The following is a 22,696-nucleotide window of genomic DNA, read 5'->3' as shown; positions in this document are numbered from 1 at the left end:
TTTGTCTCTAACATCCCCACTCCCTTAATTTCTTTTGGGGCCACTATCATGGGGGTACTACATTCAGGGCCCACATTTCACTAAGGTGCAATTCATGGGCTGCAAAGGAGCATAGTTTGGGTGGATGGGGGAGAAGGCCTTTGTACAAGTACGGGAAGTGTTATCCAGAATGCTCTGGACCTGGGGTTTTTCGAATAACAGATCTTTCCATAATTTGGATCTTCTTGCCTTAAGTCTACCACAAAATCATTTAAAGGAGACATATAGCATGAATGAAAAACCCCTAATTTTGTAGGCAATTATGAGTAATATATGGTGTTGCTTTTGCATGGTGCTAAAAATTAATATTATCTTTAAAAATAGCCCCTTTATTAGAGCTCCCTATAGTTGTTCACTGGACACTGTCCCTGTTTCAAATGAGGGGTGGGTGTGTCCTAATGGTCCCTGCCAGAAGCACAGTAGGAGAGGGGACAGCCAATCACAGTCCTGCAGTGACACAAGCATAAACAGACTTCAGTTCCCTATTAGGTCCTGCTAGCTGCTGATTGGTCCCTGTCCTACAGTGCAGTGAGCTGAGTGCCACCAGCTCCCCCGCACAGCCTGGGAATTCAGGAAGCAGGAAGTGGAAGAGAAGTGAGGGATTATTAGGGTTTTTGCTGAAATATTCATTAAATCAGCCTGAAACACTACTTTATAAGCACAATTCTTCTATATCTAAAAGAGTATAATGCACTGGTTCATTCTTATCTTTTACACAAAATGTCTTCTTTAAACATCAGATAAACCCAATAGACTTGGTTTGGAGGTTTGGATCAAATTCAAGGTACTGTTTTCTTATTACAGCAAAAAGAGAAGTAATTAAATTTTTTTAAATGTATGAATAAAATGGCCTTCCCATAATTCGGAATAGCTGGTTTTCAGATCACCCTAAACACCCTAAAAAAAAAAAAAAGCTTTTTATTTCCCTTAATTGCAGAATTCAAATGAAAGGTCCAAAAATAAACTGTCCTATCTGGTGTCCCCACGTTAACAGTGCCCTCTAGGGGCTGAAGTCCTCTGGTATGAATATAAGTCAGCTGGAAGCTGGGAGTAAACAAAGATACAGGCAGCGCAATGTTGCAATCAGAGCTATAAAAGTCTCACTTAAAGCTGACATTATTGATCAATGCAGCAGTGGAACAGCCCATACTTCTGCTAATCTTCTTTTACCAGGAGGGTAATTATAGAGTTGGTACAATGTGTGACATCTGAGGGGGGGGGGCTAGAAGGTACTGGTGACCCTGTAGGACACTAGAACATTAGTTTTACTGTATGTTTATCAAGCATGGTTTATTGTCAGAGTTTAAGGGGACCCCAAAATGTTTTTTTGCAGTGGGACCCAGTGACTTCTAGATATTGCACTATCCTCTATTAGTCATCAATCCTGTGTTCTGTTAGTTACATAGTGGAACGGAGCATTACCAGTGCCCTGCAGAGATGTGAGTTAATAAATCAGGGATGGACAGGCTCTGGCACTCACTACAACACCCAGTGTCCCTTGTGGAGCTGAGTGCTTAGTACTGTACTTCTGCTACAGCTGGAGGGCCAAAATGCAGTGTCGGACTGGCCCACAGGGATACCAGGAAAAGTCCCGGTGGGCCAAGTATCAGTGGGTCCTCATGCTGCTAAACATTTGGCCTATTTCATGGTCATTACCTATTTCTATGAGAACAAAGAGGCTAAATAGATGGAAAAATAGATTATATTATGTAAAGACTAGAGACTAGGAGAATAGAGGTTGAGTGAGGAGAGGAAGAAAAACAGTATTAAGAGTGGGCCCCTGGTCTAAGATGAATTGGTGGGCCCCTGGTCAAAGGTTTTTTGGTGGGCCCCTGGTGTCCCAGTCCGACACTGCCAAAATGTAAAGGTTGCCTGTCCCTAAATACCATGTAGTTACACTAATACCTCAAGTTATGATTCTGAAGTCAGTTATTTGCAACTTCCTTCCCTGGTTAGGAGGAGGAGCTCGCTGCTCTTCTAATGTGCTTCTGTCAGTGAGCCAGACGCTTCCCTGCCCTGTCACAGACACACAGCCAGCAGCAGAAGCAGCACAGGCTCAGCACAGGCTCAGCACAGACTCAGCACAGACTCACAGGCTCAGCACAGAGAGACCAAACTGCAACACCCTGCCCCATTCCTACAGGCTGTATTCACCCATGACTACAGACAGCTCGACCTTGCCCCAAGACCCTACTGCTCTGCTGCACTTTCGTAAGTAACTCTTTCCTCTTTTCTCACTACTTGGCTTCAGCCCTTGCTAAAGCTTCTCAACTTGCCTGGTTTGTGTCACTGTCACACTATTAACTACACTACAGAATGTCATAAATACATTATTAACAGTACAATGTATCACAGGGACAGTATTACCAGTACAGTGTGTCACAGGGACAGTATTACCAGTACAGTGTGTCACAGGGACAGTATTACCAGTACAGTGTGTCACAGGGACAGTATTACCAGTATAGTGTGTCACAGGGACAGTATTACCAGTATAGTGTGTCACAGGGACAGTATTACCAGTACAGTGTGTCACAGGGACAGTATAACAAGTACAATGTATCACAGGGACAGTATTACCAGTACAGTGTGTCACAGGGACAGTATTACCAGTATAGTGTGTCACAGGGACAGTATTACCAGTACAGTGTGTCACAGGGACAGTATTACCAGTACAGTGTGTCACAGGGACAGTATTACCAGTACAGTGTGTCACAGGGACAGTATTACCAGTACAGTGTGTCACAGGGACAGTATAACAAGTACAGTGTGTCACAGGGACAGTATTACCAGTACAGTGTGTCACAGGGACAGTATTACCAGTATAGTGTGTCACAGGGACAGTATTACCAGTACAGTGTGTCACAGGGACAGTATTACCAGTACAGTGTGTCACAGGGACAGTATTACCAGTACAGTGTGTCACAGGGACAGTATTACCAGTACAGTGTGTCACAGGGACAGTATAACAAGTACAGTGTGTCACAGGGACAGTATTACCAGTACAGTGTGTCACAGGGACAGTATTACCAGTACAGTGTGTCACAGGGACAGTATTACCAGTACAGTGTGTCACAGGGACAGTATAACAAGTACAGTGTGTCACAGGGACAGTATTACCAGTACAGTGTGTCACAGGGACAGTATTACCAGTACAGTGTGTCACATGGACAGTATAACAAGTACAGTGTGTCACAGGGACAGTATAACAAGTACAGTGTGTCACAGGGACAGTATAACAAGTACAGTGTGTCACAGGGACAGTATTACCAGTACAGTGTGTCACAGGGACAGTATTACCAGTACAGTGTGTCACAGGGACAGTATTACCAGTACAGTGTGTCACAGGGACAGTATTACCAGTACAGTGTGTCACAGGGACAGTATTACCAGTACAGTGTGTCACAGGGACAGTATAACAAGTACAGTGTGTCACAGGGACAGTATTACCAGTACAGTGTGTCACAGGGACAGTATTACCAGTACAGTGTGTCACATGGACAGTATAACAAGTACAGTGTGTCACAGGGACAGTATAACAAGTACAGTGTGTCACAGGGACAGTATTACCAGTACAGTGTATCACAGGGACAGTATCACCAGTACAGTGTGTCACAGGGACAGTATTACCAGTACAGTGTGTCACAGGGACAGTATTACCAGTACAGTGTGTCACAGGGACAGTATAACAAGTACAGTGTGTCACAGGGACAGTATAACAAGTACAGTGTGTCACAGGGACAGTATAACCAGTACAGTGTGTCACAGGGACAGTATTACCAGTACAGTGTGTCACAGGGACAGTATTACCAGTACAGTGTGTCACAGGGACAGTATAACAAGTACAGTGTGTCACAGGGACAGTATAACCAGTACAGTGTGTCACAGGGATAGTATAACCAGTACAGTGTGTCACAGGGACAGTATCACCAGTACAGTGTGTCACAGGGATAGTATTACCAGTACAGTGTGTCACAGGGACAGTATTACCAGTACAGTGTGTCACAGGGACAGTATAACAAGTACAGTGTGTCACAGGGACAGTATAACAAGTACAGTGTGTCACAGGGACAGTATAACAAGTACAGTGTGTCACAGGGACAGTATAACCAGTACAGTGTGTCACAGGGACAGTATAACCAGTACAATGTGTCACAGGGATAGTATAACCAGTACAGTGTGTCACAGGGACAGTATCACCAGTACAGTGTATCACAGGGACAGTGTTACCAGTACAGTGTGTCACAGGGATAGTATTACCAGTACAGTGTGTCACAGGGATAGTATCACCAGTACAGTGTATCACTGGGACAGTATTACCAGTACAGTGTATCACAGGGACAGTATTACCAGTACAGTGTGTCACAGGGACAATATTACCAGTACAGTGTGTCACAGGGACAGTATTACCAGTACAGTGTGTCACAGGGACAGTATTACCAGTATAGTGTGTCACAGGTACTGTATGTAAGAGTGCCAGTGCAAGACTATACAGAATTACTGATGATAACAATATATATCAGATTCATAAATAAGCAGTCCGGCAGCCACTGTCATACTGCAGCTCTCTACATCAATATTTAAAATATTATCAATAACATTTATTTATAAAAAAGCAGTATATTTTGTAGCACTGTACTCAAACCGCCTGACAGCAGCAGCTAAATACAATGTAACATTTGAAAAAGGCTTTCAGGGAGTATTGAGTTTTATAATTCAGTAACAGTTGCAAATCTGCAGGTAGTTAAGAGTAGATCCCCCCAAGCCTTTCAACCTGCCAACGGCCTACAGTAATTTATCCTGAAACTGACAGAATGCTAACTGAGCAATACAATGTACACTAAGCGTCTTATACAGAGATATCTTCATGTTTAACTCAATAATAAATGTGCCATTTATATTGTTTCTATCATCCATAATTGGTTAGTATCATGCTCTTGGATTGGGGGAGTCTTTATTTAGGGAACAAAATAAACTAGATTTCATATACTCTTCCCACTGATAATCAGGCAGTCCTGGATACTGTTTCAATCAGTAGTTTATACACATATAAGCGTAGTGTAGCTAGTCCAACTGTCTCTCAGGTGCTCCGTCCATGCACCTGCATATACCAATATAAATTCAAATAGGAGGACAGAAGGACAATATGCAGGATGACTGCCAATGTGCAATTTATTGCTATCCACACGACATGTAGTCATCCTGCATATTGTCCTTCTGTCCTCCTACCTGGATACTGTTTGTACAGGTACAATACTTATACAGGTTTGATATTGGTTTAAGCTGTTTTTATTGGATACTAACAAGTGTTTTGGGTAGTTTTAATCAATTTCTTTCTTATAAATGCTAATAAAACCCTACTGGACTTAACACTACTCAAATGTTTCTTGTGATGTTTTGGGGGTAAAGCTTACGGGCATCGACTGTTATTGAGGGGAGACAGGTTTGGGTCCTGAGCCAACACATGAGGGAGGGTATAACAGACTGGCACTGGCTTTAAAGGGGAAGGAAACCTCGTCGGCGCTAACCCCCCTCCCGTGTATTGCCCCCCCTCCCCCCTGGCCTACCCCTCCCGCTGGGCAAATGCCCCTAACTTGTTACTTACCTTTCTGCGCAGGTCCAGTCCAGGGAGTTCACAGGCGACATCTTCTTCCACGCGATCTTCTTCCTCCTTTGACCGGCGCATGCGCAGTAGGATCGTTTCGCCGGTACGATCTGATCTACTGCGCATGCGCGTGACTTTTGGCGCATGCGCAGTAGATCCGTACCGGCGAACCGATCCTACTGCGCATGCGCCAAAACGCCGGTCAAAGGAGGAAGAAGATCGCGTGGAAGAAGATGTCGCCTGTGAACTCCCTGGACTGGACCTGCGCAGAAGGGTAAGTAACAAGTTAGGGGCATTTGCCCAGCGGGAGGGGTAGGCCAGGGGGGAGGAGGGAGGTGGGGCAATACACGGGAGGGGGGAGGGGGGTTAGCGCCGACGAGGTTTCCTTCCCCTTTAACAGTAGTTTATGGTCATAGCAATTGCAATAGAGAATGATAACAAACACTTACTTTATCAGGGAGCACAGCATAAGCATAGCCTTAAAATGTAAATTAGCAGAATGTATCACTCACCACATGCAATTTGCTTCAGAGATTACTGATTAGGAGGGGCTGTTAGAGCACAGTGCTGCCTCTGAACGCTAACACTCCAATGAACAGAATATTGTCCTGATGCACGTTCAACATTTTCATATATTACAGGATCGGATCGGTAAGGTCAACAAGTGACTTTTTTATAATATGAGCACCTACATATAAACTCTATTGGCAATAAACATCCTATTTTATATGAGAAGAATTTTCGCTGTTGATATTCTCGTGTAAGAACTAAGCTCATTTTACTTGTAGAGTTTATCTGTTATCTCTTGAGTAAACATGAGCCTTTTGCGCTGTTCAGCTTGAATGGCTGCCCCCATGACTACACGGCAGCTTTCTAAAGCAAACATGCAGTTTTTACCAGTGCAGGGTAACAGTTTATTATATTTAATTGCAAATACAACAATTTGGTTTTACCGGTCGTTTCAACACTTTTCTCCCTGTCAGGAAATTGTTTTGTGACTTTGGTGATATTGTAACTGATTCAGACCAAACCTTTAGTAGACCTGCTTCTTGGTGTATGTAAGGTTAATGGGCCCTATGGAGCTACCTGTGTTTAGTGCGCTATATAATTAGTAGTACAATAAGATAATAATAAGAGAGTCAACATATCTGTTCCTGCTGCAGCTCCACAAGAGCAAGGACAGACAGGGTGCTTTGTAGCTTGGAGGAAATCTTCTTTCCCGTCTATTACTTCACATCAATTTCATAATCACCCTTTTCCAGGGGGCATACGCATGTCTGTAAAAGCACACGTCTCACTATATAAATAAGGGAAAATAACAAATAACTTGTGGTTATATTACAAGAAAAACAAAAATCCCCGCCAGTAATTTTATTTGTTATTCTTAAAATGTTGTGAATGTTTCCTGCTGTGTAATGTGGCTGGGAAATCTCCCATTTACCCTGGTGCTTTTTTTTCTGGCTGTGACAGTAGTATTGCCAAGCCTGGAAGTGAAAGCTGGGAGAAGTGGGTGTTAGGTGCATTTACACACAGCTATTGACAGAATTCTTGGGCCCATACAAATAAATGTCAGAGGATTAATATAGCAGGTCCTATCTAAGCACCACAGGGGGTCAGATATTGCCTTGCCTTACTGAGTGCCTGAGGTGTCTGGATAATGCTGCATAAACAAAAGTAAAAAAAATATTTCTCTCCTAATATTCCCCAGGTCCCACTGCAGAAGAACTGGCTGCCCCCCAATTCCGTCCCTTTTCACAGCAGGAAACAGGTGCGGGAAGCAAAACCAGCATTTTAGTCAGCAGTAGACTTACATGGCATACTGTTACAGGAGAAATCTACCCAAACATAAGGCAGGCAGAACTCTCTTTCATGCTGCTTCTGTCTCATGGCACTAATGCAATATTTGGTTGACTGTATACATTATTCAGGGGTGTTATTATGGATAAAGCAGATCCTGCAACTGCTGTTTAGAAGTATAGGGGACCCAATGAAATACTAAGAAATGTCTTCTTCATAAAGTTTATGGGTCTCAGCAACTTTTGGTTGCAGCACTGGCACCCTTTAGAGCAGTGGTCCTCAACATGTTGCTCATCAATCCCTTGGATGTGGGCTCAAAGCAGGGGCTTATTTTTGAATTTCTGGCTTGTAGGCAAGTTTTGGTTGCATAAAAATCAGTTGTACTGCCAAACAGAGCCTCCTGAAGACTGCCAGTTAACACAGAGGCTACCCAGTAGCCAACCAGAGCCCTTATTTGGCATCTCTAGGGACTTTTTTCATGCTTGTGTTGCTCCCCAAATCTTTTTACATTTGAAAGTGGCTCACAGGTAAAAAAAAAGTTGGGCACCCCTGCTCTAGAGAAAGCAGCATTCAAGTTAGTAAAAAATTAAAAAGTTCTTATCTGAGTGTTGCACTTTTTGTGGAAATTTGGACATTAAAGAATATATACTCAAACATTGATATTAATTCATTGGTTCACAGCCCTGCTATTTGAACACACAGCTTTCTTATACAGTCCCGTATATTCCTGTCCAGACTGCCTTTGTGTTCATATGGCAACCTAATGAATAAGCAGAAATCAGTCCAGCTGAAGAAGTTGCTCAGATGATCAATGGAACCTTTCCAAGATTACTCAGCAAGTCTAGTTACTTTAGACATATTCCCACTAGATTCTGTACTTTATATCATTCCACAAATGAATGAAACCTTGTAAAGACATAAAGTGTATTTAATCTGCCAATGATGTAAGGGATGTAGCTGGAGTTATACAGCATTCTGTGTTTGGATATTAATAGAAACAGTTGGAACTAGGGGTAGGCAGATGAGGCAGGTGCTTAGGGTGCAACAGGGAGGGAAAAGCTAATATAAGATATGGGTCTAAAGGGCACTATATTATGTGTATTTCACCAGCATTAAGCTGGTGAAATCTAAACTCCAGGGAAAACGGTATTGTTGCAGCTGGTAAAGCAGTCTAAAGTGTGAACCGGCTCAGTAAAAGCTGGATGATGGGTCCCTGGAGTGGATGGAAGAGAGCAGGGTGGGCTTCCATCCATTGCTCTATGTAAGGTTTTGCAACTGCTGAAACTAGGTAGCTAGCTAATTAGTTAATTAAGGATAGTTAAAAGGAGGTGTGGAGCAACACATCAGGGTTGCTGCTGCTTCCCCATAGAGACCTCCTGGAGTAAAGGAGGGTGAGGTGCCATAGAAAGAAGTTCTTGTGAGCACCTGGGAACAAAAGTGTGATTCCCCTGAGTTGGAGAGAGCTCCAGTAGTCTGGAGGATTCCCATACCACCGATAGTGAACCCTTACAGACAGAGGGTTGTGTTAAGCTCAGTGAGTGTGTGTTGAGTGCCAACCAAACTGAGTGTTTTGTGGAAAAAGATAGCATGGTGATCAATGGTGGTAAGTGTAGAGGAAAGTGAAGTTGATGTAAAACTTCCTCTTAAGGCTCCAATTTGTGAGGTTCTGGATACCCCAGATCCTGTGTGTGTCCCCACTCCTGTTCTATAGGCCGTAGATAGGGTTGCCACCTGGCCGGTATTTTACTGGCCTGGCCGGTAAAAATGATGGTTGATCCCAATGTTATTAATAGGGAAAAAAGATAAATATATAGGTAGGCCGGTATTTTTCTCCAGAAAAGGTGGCAACCCTAGAAGGAATGTTGCAGACGGAAAATGTCTGTCAGTGGATATATCCAGTATGAATACTGATGATGCCAAATGTGGGTTGCTTTCTAACACTGAGCATGCAGTGCTAATTAGTTATTTAAGGATAGTTAAAAGGAGATGTGGTGCAACAACTCAGGGCTACTACTGCTGCTTCCCCATAGAAACCTCCTGGAGTAAAGGAGGGTGAGGGGCCATGGAAAAGAGTGCTTGTGAGCACCTGGGAACAAAAGTGTGATTCCCCTGAGTTGGAGAGAGCTCCAATAGTCTGGAGAGAGGACAAGAGAAACCGCTCCCAGTAGACAAGAGTGTTTCACGTGTGCCCAGTGAGGATTCTGGGATTGGTGGTCTGCTGAAAGCCAGTAAGGGCTAAACTCAAACGTGAGTAAAGAGAACACCAGTCAGGGTGTGAAGCTGGACAGTTTATGATATGTAATTTCCCCCATGTGAAGCCAGTGTGCTGAAGAATTGTGTTTATTTCAAAATAAAAGCCAGCAAAGTGGCAATTTGAACTCTTTAAGTTGGTCAGTCTCAGTTTCTGTGCTAGAAATCTGTGCCGGGGCCTTGGGTTTCACTGTCGGAAGCTCACACTAAGTACATACCACTTCTGCCTACCCCTAGTTTGGCTGAACTGAGGTCACACTGCGATGGGCAATCATGATGGAGGAGTCCCTGCTTGTCACCGTTGTGCATCTAAAACCGCTGCCCCCACATTTCCCTGCATGGCCCCCAGATCCTCATCAAGGGGCTTGGCTGGGTTCAGCACTAGATAGAAATGTTTATGATTGAGAGCTGCAGTATTTTCTGTAGGCATCCCTTGCAAGACCATTGTGTCTTGTGCATTTAAAAGATATACTTCAGCTATTACTAGCAGTTATTTTCTTTTCCCCACAGCACAACTGCTCTAGCGCTAAGGGGTTCTCTTGCCCCTTAGTCCTCACTTAAGATGCATTTGGTTCTTATTGAATCAAAAATAGTGGTTGCAGAGACCCGCATCAGGAGGTGCAGCAGAATTCTGTCCTTACCACCTGCCTAAGTACAGGGCCTTATTACAGGCTGTAAGGACAGGACCCCATTGCAGGCTGCATAGCTCAATGCTCCATGATTTGTGTGTCTAAATTTAGGGGAAGGGAAGGACGACACTTATTGTACATGCCTCACCTCTCCCACCACTCACTTGCGCATCTTGTAGGGGGGGAGTGTCAGGTTTCTGTGTTTTCAGCCACTTACACAATGCCGTGTGCAAAGCAGACCAATTGTAGTCTCCTTTTGCACTTCCTTTTCAATTCAACATTTCATTTTTAAAGAGTACAAAAATATGACTATTCAGTTTCATTCCGATTTTTAATTTTGTACGGTTTTTCTGTCTTGCAGAGTTTAAATGAGAGGGAGGTAAATGAAACAAATTAATTATTGTTAACAATCTTTATAAAGTTATAGAAAAATTGTAAAACATAGAATAGTCCATGTAGTCAATACCATTTCTTTTTGCATTTTAAAAGAAAAATATATATAATATTCCAATATACATTTATCTTGTTTGGTATTAAAGTTATTTGTAACCGTAACCACGACTGAAATGTTTTTATACTGTTCTGGGTTTGACACTTCAAATAATGCAGCAGAATATAAGCAGACAGATAGAGCTTTCAACAGCAATTGATTTTAAGGGCAAAGTTTTTGGCAGCAGCCCTAGTGCAATTCTTGCGCGATAATGGCAGGGGCCATTCTTAGTATACGCTATTGCAAGGTATTTTGTGACAATTTGTAGTAGTGACAAAACGCAGGTGACAACATACCATTGCCCTTAATAACACTAAAATTGGTCATGAATGTATATTGGAAGTTTGCTTAGAATTATATTTTCTTTCACAATGCAACAAGTAGCTTTTGGGTGTAGATCCCCATTAACTTTTTTTCTTTCTAATGCCACTGATGAGACTGATAACCCCATAGCTGTCCTAGCTTTCTAGTCACCAAAAGCTCAGACCATACGTTTCCGGCTAGTAGCTTCTTCGTTTCATGAATCTACGTGCCCTTTACTCAAGATGACGTCAAAGCATATACAGTAGGCTTGATTACACTGGAGGTACTGGAATCTGTCACCACAAAAGCCAAGCAGATAGTCTGGGCTTCCTGGAAGTCATTGCATTGTATGTAGGACCCACCCCATTACTGGGGGATGTTGAACCACAGTGGTCTATATAGTGTTTGTCGTTATACTGGTTAACAACTAGTATTTAAAACTAAAGGAAAAAAATAAAATAACACACAAAATATAAAGCAAATACACTTTCAAATATCAATGCCATAAAAAAATACTGTTTCCATCACACTTAAAGGACACACAGACACACCTATACTATTTCTCAACCCCATACAGGCACAATCAGTCCCTCTTGCACACATGTACACACTGACTATCCCTCACACACAGAATTACACACCCAGACTGTCTCTGCCTCTCTTGTCACTCTCATATTCCAATGTGGGACAGGTGGATCTTCCTCCAGCCTGATACCTAGCGTGAGGGCATTTTACACTGGAAATCCCATTGCACTTTTGCTGTGTATCCTACACTCCGTCTCAGATCAGAAAGCTATGTGTACCAGAGAAGACCATAGGCAAGGTGAGCATAACCACCCCAACCTAGGAAATATTGCTAATATTAAAACCTTTTGGGTATTTTGATGCCAAGAATCCAAAAATTTAATTTTATGATTTAGGCATAATAATTTTTATGATTTAGGCATACTAATATGAGCAAAAGGAGTAAATTCTTGCTGTTGAGGTTAGTGTGAGCTATAAGGGGAAGTGCGAACGGGTTGTAAGAGCATGGATGGGAGTTTCACATCTGGCATGGAATACAGAAGAAAAACCATGAAGTTTTGTTACAGTGACTATGTGCAGTGAGGAGAGGGATATAGTGGGATAATAATCTCTGTTTTATCAACATTAATCCATAAATTAAATGGATTAGGTGGGCCAGTAATGTCAAAGGTGAATACAAAATAGCAGCTTGCCTTTCAAGTGCATGAACACTACACCCAAGTCTTTAACACAGTATGAGTATAACATTGTTCACAAGTAGAAAGTAATTGCTGACAGACAATTAGAGCAAGTGCAATACTATATGTGGCATAATGCAGATTAACTAAATACAAAGTGGCAGATAAACGTAAATAAAATAGAGATACATGTGTATTATACAGATAAAAAGGAGAGAGGAGGGGAATAAAGGGCAGCCAAAGCCATATGAGAGCCCATTAGTCTCCTTTAGGCTATACTGAAGAGTACTCAGTAGTTCTGTAAGTGTCTCTCTATCACCAAGCTATTGATTGCTGCAGGGATAAAACACTCACAATTGCCCCATGTGCCCTTGCCTTTAATAGGTATTTAAAACATATGCAACATTGAAGTGCACTAGCCATGAGGATCAATTCTATCTATCTATCTATCTATCTATCTATCTATCTATCTATCTATCTATCTATCATCTATGTATCTATCTATCTATCTATCTATCTATCTATCTATCTATCTATCTATCTATCTATCTATCATCTATGTATCTATCTATCTATCTATCTATCTATCTATCTATCATCTATGTATCTATCTATCTATCTATCTATCTATCTATCTATCTATAAAATAAACCTCCCACTAAATGTATATTCGGGGGGGGATGCATAACTGCAGCTAACTTATTTACAAAAGGAAGCTCTAGGTAAAAGTGCTAAATTCCATGTTAAATTGCCCACATGAAAATCCAATCCCAAAATGTACTTGCACCTATATGCACTCATTACAGCCCATACCAATGAGCTGTAGGTGTCCCCCCCATAACCTTCCTAATATCCCACATTTTCTCTTCAATTCTACATTTAAGGAGCTACATGGAACACCCTGCATATTTATTGTTTAACTGGAATTTTGGCCTCCATTTAGAAAAACACAAGTTGCCATACCTAGGAGAATGAAAAAAATTTAATAAAATTGATATACGGTTGGTAATCTATATCAAGCTAAAATAGTAAAAGAGAAACAAGAGTAAATTCAGAAATCAAATCTTATGACAATCACAAGGTACTGAGGAAGGAAATGAACAAGACACGGCATGAGTCTGTCTGACTTTATTCACTGGTATATGATACATAACTGAATCATTATAACACCCCGCACTCGCATTTCTTAGAGCACCCAGTTTAATCAGTTTTGCCATAAATTCTGTATCTCGATTTATTATTTTCCGTTGTAGGAAGACAATTACTATATTAAAGGAGAATCGTGTCTATACACATTAACCTGAATAAGAGCAAACAGTAGTTGTGTTTGAAGATTTGCCAGGGTAAAATATATCTAATTCTTCTTTATTTAAGGTACTATAAAGGAAACATCAATGTGTACTATTCATTCCTTGGGGTATTCTCCATAGGAGCAGACTTTAATAGCAACATGAATTGTATTGTTGGGTGGGACAGGGGCTAGTGGAGGCGCAGTGATACCGTTATTATAAAGACAAGTGACTGTGTGCCCCTAGTATTTTCTTGCTTTATTTATCTAGCATTACAAATGTATGCATACAGTGCTTTACAAAGTAGCACAAGGTCCCTGTCCCAAAGAGCTTACATTAAGGAAGAGCAAACATCAAGATTTTGTGAGCAAATTACTGAAAATAGCCATTGTAATTAAATGTATTATATTATCTTTATCACTGCTTCTGATACATCTGTACAATTAATTATCCATTGGAGTTTCCAGTCTAAATTCTGGTTCTGAGATGCAGGGGATTGATGTGCTTTGCCCTTGGAGCCAACATTTCTAGTCCCTAAAGCATTTTGATAATTATAATGGGCCTCTAACTGTGTAATTATTCCCACTTAAGTCAGTAGAAGTTTATGGTGATTCTGCCACTAGTGTCTAGTAAAAGAGGGAAATAACCTTAAATGCTGGGAATTGTTTTCAGTCTTGCCATTTCTGTTTGAGCAGTATTTTAATATATATTAGTACAGGTATGGGACCTGTTATCCAGAATGCTCTGGACCTGGGGCTTACCGGATAATGGATATTTCTGTAATTTGCATCTTCATAAATTAAGTCTACTAGAAAATCATGTAAACATTAAACAAACCCAAGAAGGTAGTTTTGCTTCCAATAAGGATTAATTATATCTTAAGTTTGGAACAAGTACAAGCTACTGTTTCATTATTACAGAGAAAAGGAAAAACCATTCTTTAAAAAATTTGGATTATTTGGATAAAATGGATTATTTTCCATAATTGGGAGCTTTCTGAAAAGCGGCTTTCTGGAAAACTGATCCCATACCTGTGTATGAATATCTATTGCTATCTTGACTATGGGTGCCAGTGGGATACTTGTCATTGTAGCTCAAGACTGAAAGTTATCCAGGCCTGTTGGAAACCCTCTGCACTAGCAATGTCTATGATGAAATAACATGTCTCATTGGAAAAAGAACATATGACATAATAAACATCTAGCCTGGGTGAAGGACTATCATAACTTAGTCATATGATTACAGACTGTAAGTGACTGCTCATCTGGCGGTGTGCTCTTCAAGGTTGATGTTTCTTGCAGTGAATGCGTTAGTGTTCAATGTAATTTGACAGGTACTGAGCTAGATCTTTCATACGCAATGATTTCCCTGAGCATGGGTGCGGACCTAAAATATTTTAGAGAGATCATGAGTTCATGTTTGGCAATCAACACCCCAGTGCACAAAGCAAAGAATGCCAGCTCAGCACACGTGTTACCAGCCTAGCACTTTCTCCTTTCCTGCAATATGAGCTGAATAACGTCCTCTTATATCTGAAATCCATAAACTTTACCCCATGGCCATTCTTTTGCTCCAAATCCTCCTTGATTTCATATCTCCCTATAGACTTCTACTTTTCAGATTCCTTTCAACCCATTCATTTTGCCTCATTTATTCCCTTTGCTCCCTTAATCTACTCTCATACAAAGCTGCCAAACATGATATCATGATCTCTCTCAAATAAATGAGATGATATTGAATGGCCATTTTCATGGTAGTTCCCCTTCAGATGGTCTTCTGGGGCCCTGCATAGGAAGGACATTAATGTGTAAGTGTATTAGGGGGAGCTGTGGGTTTATTTTATGATGGTTAATTAACCCCCCCCTGCTCCAACACATACATTAAGGGGCTGATTCACTAAGGGTCGAATATCGAGGGTTAATTAACCCTCGATATTCGACTGGGAATTGAAATCCTTCGACTTCGAATATCCAAGTCGAAGGATTTAGCGCAAATAGTGCGATCGTACGATCAAAGGATTATTCCTTCGATCAAAAAAAGTTAGCCAAGCCTATGGGGACCTTCCCCATAGGCTAACATTGAGTTCGGTAGCTTTTAGATGGCGAACTAGGGGGTCGAAGTTTTTTTTTAAGGGACAGTACTTCGACTATCGAATGGTCGAATGGTCGAACGATTTTTAGTTTGAATCCTTCGATTCGAAGTCGTAGTCGAAGGTCGAAGTAGCCCATTCAATGGTCGAAGTAGCCCAAAAAATACTTCGAAATTCGAAGTTTTTTTACTTCAAATCCTTCACTCGAAGTTAGTGAATCGGCCCCCTAATTAATTATTTTATGATTAATTCTCAGTGCTCTAGATTGACAGGGTCTCTGTACTACAATGTTCTCCTGCTCACACTCAACCCCACCCCCCCTTATTTATGTTTATTCCCCTTGTTTTTTCCTTTCTTCAATGGTATAGTAGCTGAAGTAGTCAGGGGTTGTACTTTCAGAGAAATACACATACTCATTTTCCAGCAGACTTGTTTAAAATGGCTACACAATAAAGAGAAGTGAGAAGAGAAGTCATATTGGAATCTACCAGCATTGGTTTCAGTAGAAGCCTACCTCTCTTTTGCTATACATACATATATACATTTTTGGGTCTCAAAACTCCATTGTGACGATTCAGATTTATAACATGAAATCAAAACCCTTGTGCTTATGCCACATTTATAAGTCTATTGTATTTGAACTGCCATGTTTTTATATCTCTCAAAACACCACAACCTTCCTGCCATGCCTCCCGGTATAAATAAATCACAAAAAAAAATCATGATTTCATGGGACTGTTACTTATTTGGACCTATGTTTGGAGTGAAACTGTGGGATGTCCTCACATATGAAAGTTTTTACATAATTCCTATACATTTTAATGAGATATAGGTAGCTCTGGTTCAATGGACCATTGTCAGCAGAGGTGAAAAAACAGAACACCTTGTACATTGTATAAATAAAAGAATAGTAGGGCTGTACACAGTTCCTTTACATCTAACCAGCTTCGCAAGCAGCATTCAGCATTCTCTGCTTATGGAAAAAATGTGTAATAAAAATAAAAGAGCTTCACTGAGTTTGTACCGATAGAGAGGGAATTAGGGAACCTGTTTTTCGAGTTGCCGTTGTCAAGGCAAAGCAAAATACAGGCAAGGTTGTGTACAATTGCAAACTGCAGCAAAGACCCCTTTATGGCCAGTTTAGTTGTAGAATGAATGCATATTTTTACACATGTAGAACAAGGAGCAATATATTGCTCTGTATATATATATATATATATATATATATATATATATATATATATATATATATATATATATATATATATATATACATGACACAGGTGGGCTTAAAGAATATAGGGATTGTTTGCTCACAGTAGGCACAAGGGTTGGACACATTAATGGATAGTGTAATATTACACTAATAAGGCTGTGCATGCAACTACCTCGTCCCAAAAAGGTGCTCTGTGGCCTTGTAGCTGTTGTGCATACCTCCCAACATTTTGGAAATAAAAAGAGGGACAAAAAAATCTTTTGACCACGCCCATTTTGTGGCCACACCTCCTAATTACCAAAATTTGTCAGGTTATGAAAGTTTGAACATATTTCTGTGTATTTTTCAGATATTACAGTTTTGCTAATGAAGGTGAATTGCCCTTTAAGCTGTGACTCTAACTTTTTCCCAAGGGACCTGTTATCTTACCTTGCTGTTTAGGGAGTTTTTAATGATTGGTGAAAATGTCAATAGAAAATAGTAATTAAACAAGGTGCAAAACTGTTTCTGAACCATTTTTTGGGTGGCAAAACTGATTTCTTCAACTTAGCTTGAGCTCCCAGACAGGATAGGTAAAGAAATACCATTCACTGGCCAGGCCAGCAGAAATGTGTTGTGCAATAGCTGGAGGAAGACTTGTTTCATTCATCTCCTTGTCCATATGGGATATAACTGCTGTAAGAAGAACCTGGAAGCTATGATGCATTTGAAAACCAAAAGTTTATTATTCCAATAAGCAGAGCGTGATTTCTGTATTTAGAATGGCTAATGCCCCCAGAACACTTGTCAGGAAAAGTACAGTGCCTCTATAATAACCCCAGAACACACTGTAGGATAAATTCAGTTCTAATTTTACCTTTCAGACCTCATAATAGGCCAATTGCATGTATAATATCTCAATATCGTGTGTTGTAGGAAATGTATTGGTGTTAGATAATCTCAGAGGAACCAGACCAGCTGTTGCCTTGATACTAACATGTCATTATTTATCTCATGGCAGAATGAAGAGGCGTAGAATTCTACACCGCATTCTAACTCTGGTTGTGTGTGCATTTTTCCTTCTTGGAATTTTTAAGCTTCTGCAAAGCGACCCAGACACCACTTATGTTTTGCATCCAAACCTATTGATTTCACAATCTGTCCGCAGCAGGAGCTTCATCACAAAGGAGCTTCATGGAGAAATTAACTGCACATCCATATATGAGCTGGAGCCAGTTGAAATTGGGAAAAGTTTAGCAATACGGAGAAAGAACATTGTAGACATTAAAGATGAGGACGTTGTTGCAATGACAGATGACTGTGAGGCTTATAAATATCAAAGACAGTTTGACCTGAAACCACTTTCATCAGAAGAGAAAGATTTTCCCATAGCCTACTCTTTGGTCGTTCATAAGGACGCTATCAGCGTGGAAAGACTTCTTCATACAATCTACAATCCAGTGAACATTTATTGCATTCACTATGACCAGAAATCACTGCCGGCTTTTAAAAGGGCCATGGCGAATCTGGCCAAATGCCTCCCCAATGTATTTATCGCCTCCAAACTTGAAAGTGTAATCTATGCTCATGTTACCAGGCTGCAAGCAGATTTGAATTGTCTATCGGACTTGCTGAAGTTCCCCGTGCAATGGAATTATGTTATTAATTTGTGCGGACAAGACATGCCATTAAAGTCAAATTATGAGCTAGTGGCCGAACTGAAGAAGCTAAATGGACGCAATATGCTTGAGACATCTAGACCCTCCGACATTAAAAAGCAACGCTATAGTTTTCACCATGAGGTACAGAATGTGAATTTTTATTACCAACAGATGCCTATCAAAACTTCAGTTCCTAAAGAGCCCCCACCGGGCAATCTCGAGATCTTTATTGGAAGTGCCTACTTTGTTTTAAGCCATTCCTTTATTAGTTATATTTTTGATAGCCCCTTGGTTAAAGAGTTTATAGCTTGGTCCGAAGACACCTATTCCCCAGATGAACATTTCTGGGCGACCCTGGTACGTATGCCAGGAGTCCCCGGTGAAATCCCAAGGTCTCAGAATCACGTGACGGACCTTGACAGTAAAACTCGACTAGTAAAGTGGTCTTATCTTGAAGAAAACCTATATCCCCCATGCACTGGAATGCACATCCGCAGTGTGTGTATTTATGGCGCCGGTGAACTGCGCTGGCTTATGAATTATGGCCATTGGTTTGCCAATAAGTTTGACTCCAAAGTAGATCCTATTCTTATAAAGTGCTTAATTGAAAAACTTGAGGAAAAACAGAGAGAATTGGTAAACAAGTCCTAGACAAACTGATTTGGACAGTTCTTTATTCTCTATGTGCCACCATCTCTGCCTGCTTTCAAACAAAGTGCAATTTGTACCAAAGTCTCTTCTGTGTGCCAGGGTAAAGGTGAATTGGACACATGTCTGGTCACAGTTTTCAGTGCTAGATGTTTTGATAAACCTACACAAGGAAATGCTGCTGCGCTGCTGTCAATGACAAGCAATTATAGTGTTTAATTTGCCTTTTTTTTATCCAGAGCCAGGGATGTACTGAAGGCCAGAACATTGATCACCTTCCAGAAGAAGGCTTGTTAAAACCATTAAGAGTGTTTATACCTATAGAGGTACCTTTCTCCATAGCCAGGGGCATACTGAAGGCCACAACATTGATCATGCAGTGATACACCTCTCACTCTAATTTTATAGACGAAAGTTTTGTTAAAACCATTAACAAGTGTTTTGTACCATAGAGAGACCTTTTTTCCGGAGCCAGGGACTTTTTGAAGTAAAAACACCTGCCAAGGCCGGTATTACAAATTTCAATTTTGTTCCTTAGCATTAAATGCTGCCCCGTGCCCAAGATGCAAAGCAACTGTAAGCCACAGCAGGGTATTACTCTATGAATTTGATATTTTGCTTGACCACTTGCATTTGTTTATATAAGAAATAAGGTGCCTTACATTTAAAGGTCTGCTCCCTGGGGCCATTGATCAGGTCATTCTGCATTCTGAATAATCTTAACACTGGGAAATGATAATACTAATAATACAGAAACCCCACAGGGCAGGTTATTGCAGCAAAGATTGTATTGCCTGTACTAATGTCAGAGGTAGAACATACTTACACAACAATATATACATTCCATTTATCCAGTAGATAAACACATACTACTTCCGTCCAAGGAAGCTTGCCTTTAGTCATGTAGCTGGCTTCTGTAGGCACATAAACCTTTTCATATTTCTACCAGAAGACTATATAAACTCTATACAATGTTGGGATTTTCTTGATATAATTGTTATAAAAGTGGCCCCTGGATATCAGGTTCTCTGGTGAGTCATAGGAGGCCCAGTCCAACCCTCATTGTAGTGTATTTATGAGCTGCTCCTGGCATTGCATTTACAGAACGTCCATGTTTTTGTATTGTCGCAATCTCTCACCAATTGTGTTGTTGGCTTCTGCACTCTCCCTCTTATTCAGAATGCCCATATAATTCCTGTGTGTTGCCCACCCCTCCCTGGTCTTTGTTGAACTCCCTAATCTTTATCTTTACCCTGAGTGCAATTTGAAGCTGGTGCGTAGTAACCTATGCCCCATTTAATGGCTGGGTGTGCCTTTGGATCAAGGGAGAAAGCTGATTAGACTAATACTGGAAAGAGTTCTATGGTTTGTACAAAAGCATAAATAATTCCAGCTTGTTCTGGGTGGTGGGAGATATAGTTTAAAAGCAGCCAGATGGCTTATCTTTGCATCTGTACCTTTAAAGACATAACAGGAAGGATGCCATTTATATAAGGGAAGCAGATTGTAGTCGTCAGGATATGCCTCGTGCCAGAAGTTTACTGTTTGGTTGGTGTATATGACATCGCTGAACAGTATTTTACAGGGATATTGTGCTGTATTTTTTGTATGACTACTCACTATTTGTTCTTTGGCCTTGACCCTAAAGCGGAAGTTTTGCGGCCTGGCTCCAGCAATTCATTGGACTGTGTGATACATTTGCCTTCTCCAAAATTCTAAAGGGCTTAAAAGATTCTAATGTGGATCCAACGTGGTATTCTTATACTTTTCTTCTGCTGAGCAGGAAGCTGTAATACAGGAACAGCCTTGATATTGTGCCACTCTTACAGAATCCCATTTGCAAAAGACTAGGGCTAATTAGAGAGTAAATAATGCATAGTGCGTATGCTTTTGGCCAATTCATAGTTTAAGAATTCCTATAGTAGAGTGGATGGACTGGGCTCTTTATGGGTGATGCACCCTCTCCATACTGGAGGAAAATACTTTACTGTGACTGCTACAATCACCTCCTCTGTTTTCACCCTTTGAGAAATATGTCCCATGAGTTACCTCTGCCAGAAGGAAGTGTAAATGTAAACACAGGCCAATCTTGTATGCTTTCCCTCTGATGGGCAAAATGGGCTGAGAGAGTACAAGGGGCCATACAAATTATGACTGCCTCTCTCTGTTCCAATCATTGGTGCAGCTCCTCTTCACTTCCTCAACTGCACCGTGCATTGGCCAACATCAGAAGATGAAATGTTCAAAAACTACCCAATCATCCCCAAAGTGATTTATATCCAATAAATAATCAGCAGGCCTCTACACAGTCACAGATAATCATACAATTTTATCTATACATGCATGATCACTTTCAAGCACCCAGGCCTGGTGCTTTGCTTGGGCAATTTTTATTGACCAAAACTGTCACTGCCCATATAATTGTGTTGGCATTGGTTAAGGTTACCCATTTATGGGGGCGTGTAACCAGCACCACGGTATCCCAGCCCGTGAAAAAAAAAACATCACTTGTTTTAGTCTCTATGGTTGATTGTTTATGGGAAAAATGCAGCTTTGCAATACAATTTCAGCAGATTACGGTGTGTGTGCCTCACAAAGTCTGTTTGCAGACTGGTGTATATACATAGAGAAAGATCAATAAGCCAAATCTGTAAATGGATGTGTAAATACAACCAGAACATTGCAGTGGTGACAACACATTCAGCAGATATGTGTACAGAGATGGGAGTGGTACTGACTAGAGAGGTGCAGATAAGAAAGCATTTTTGCAGGGGAGAGGCTACACCCTATTACACTCTATTAATAGTATCTTAATATGTGATATATATATATAGAGAGAGAGAGAGAGAGAGAGAGAGAGAGAGAGAGAGCAAAGAAATCCGCACTCATAGGTCTTTTGTGAAGAAAAAAAATGGGTTTATTCAACGTTTCGGCTCTTAGACTCTAGTCTAAGAGCCGAAACGTTGAATAAACCCATTTTTTTTCTTCACAAAAGACCTATGAGTGCGGATTTCTTTGCTCTATAGATTTTGATATATGTTCCAGCACCTAGGCATTTCCATTGTTTTCTGAGTGCACCTATCCAGTAGTTTGTTTATATATATATATTTATATATATACAGTCCGAAGCTGGTGCACTCGTTACACAAAGGTAATGCCTGGGTGCTGGTTAGAAAAAATCATCTGTAGTGCACAAAAGAACCGCACACACAGGTCTTTGTAGTGAAGAAATAGTTTGCTTTACTGCGACGTTTCGGCTCCTAAACTCGAGCCGTCCTGATGACGGCTCGAGTTTAGGAGCCGAAACGTCGCAATAAAGCAAACTATTTTCTTCACTACAAAGACCTGTGTGTGCGGTTCTTTTGTGCACTATTTATATATATATATATATATATATATATATATATTTATATATATCTATATCTATATCTATATCTATATATATATATATATATATATATATATATATATATATATATATATATATATAAAATTGAAGAAT

At 40.6% G+C, this 22,696-nt stretch overlaps 1 protein-coding gene across 2 annotated transcripts; it reads left to right on the top strand.

The window, feature by feature from the left end:
* Positions 1-2,044: 2,044 nt before the first annotated feature.
* On the top strand, positions 2,045-22,072 carry LOC108717866 (beta-1,3-galactosyl-O-glycosyl-glycoprotein beta-1,6-N-acetylglucosaminyltransferase 4). 2 transcript variants are annotated; one of them, XM_018265281.2, is made up of 2 exons: positions 2,045-2,250; positions 17,907-22,072. In XM_018265281.2, exon 2 carries the CDS (start codon positions 17,908-17,910, stop codon positions 19,195-19,197), a length of 1,290 nt encoding a protein of 429 aa, XP_018120770.1. In that variant the 5' UTR covers positions 2,045-2,250; position 17,907; the 3' UTR covers positions 19,198-22,072. The 2 variants fall into 2 exon arrangements, with proteins under 2 accessions (XP_018120770.1, XP_041424795.1); XM_041568861.1 differs by lacking the exon at positions 2,045-2,250 and adding an exon at positions 11,533-11,933.
* Positions 22,073-22,696: the final 624 nt, after the last annotated feature.

Source organism: Xenopus laevis, chromosome 1L, assembly GCF_017654675.1.
Source record: "Xenopus laevis strain J_2021 chromosome 1L, Xenopus_laevis_v10.1, whole genome shotgun sequence".
In the NCBI taxonomy this organism is placed as follows: Eukaryota; Metazoa; Chordata; class Amphibia; order Anura; family Pipidae; genus Xenopus; species Xenopus laevis.
The sequence above is the reverse complement of the archived record's forward strand: the minus strand, read 5'-3'. Positions and strand labels throughout refer to the sequence as shown.

Bases quoted from the DNA above. Each gene is read 5' to 3' on its own strand.
- LOC108717866 (XM_018265281.2), top strand. From the start codon at position 17,908: ATGAAGAGGCGTAGAATTCTACACCGCATTCTAACTCTGGTTGTGTGT.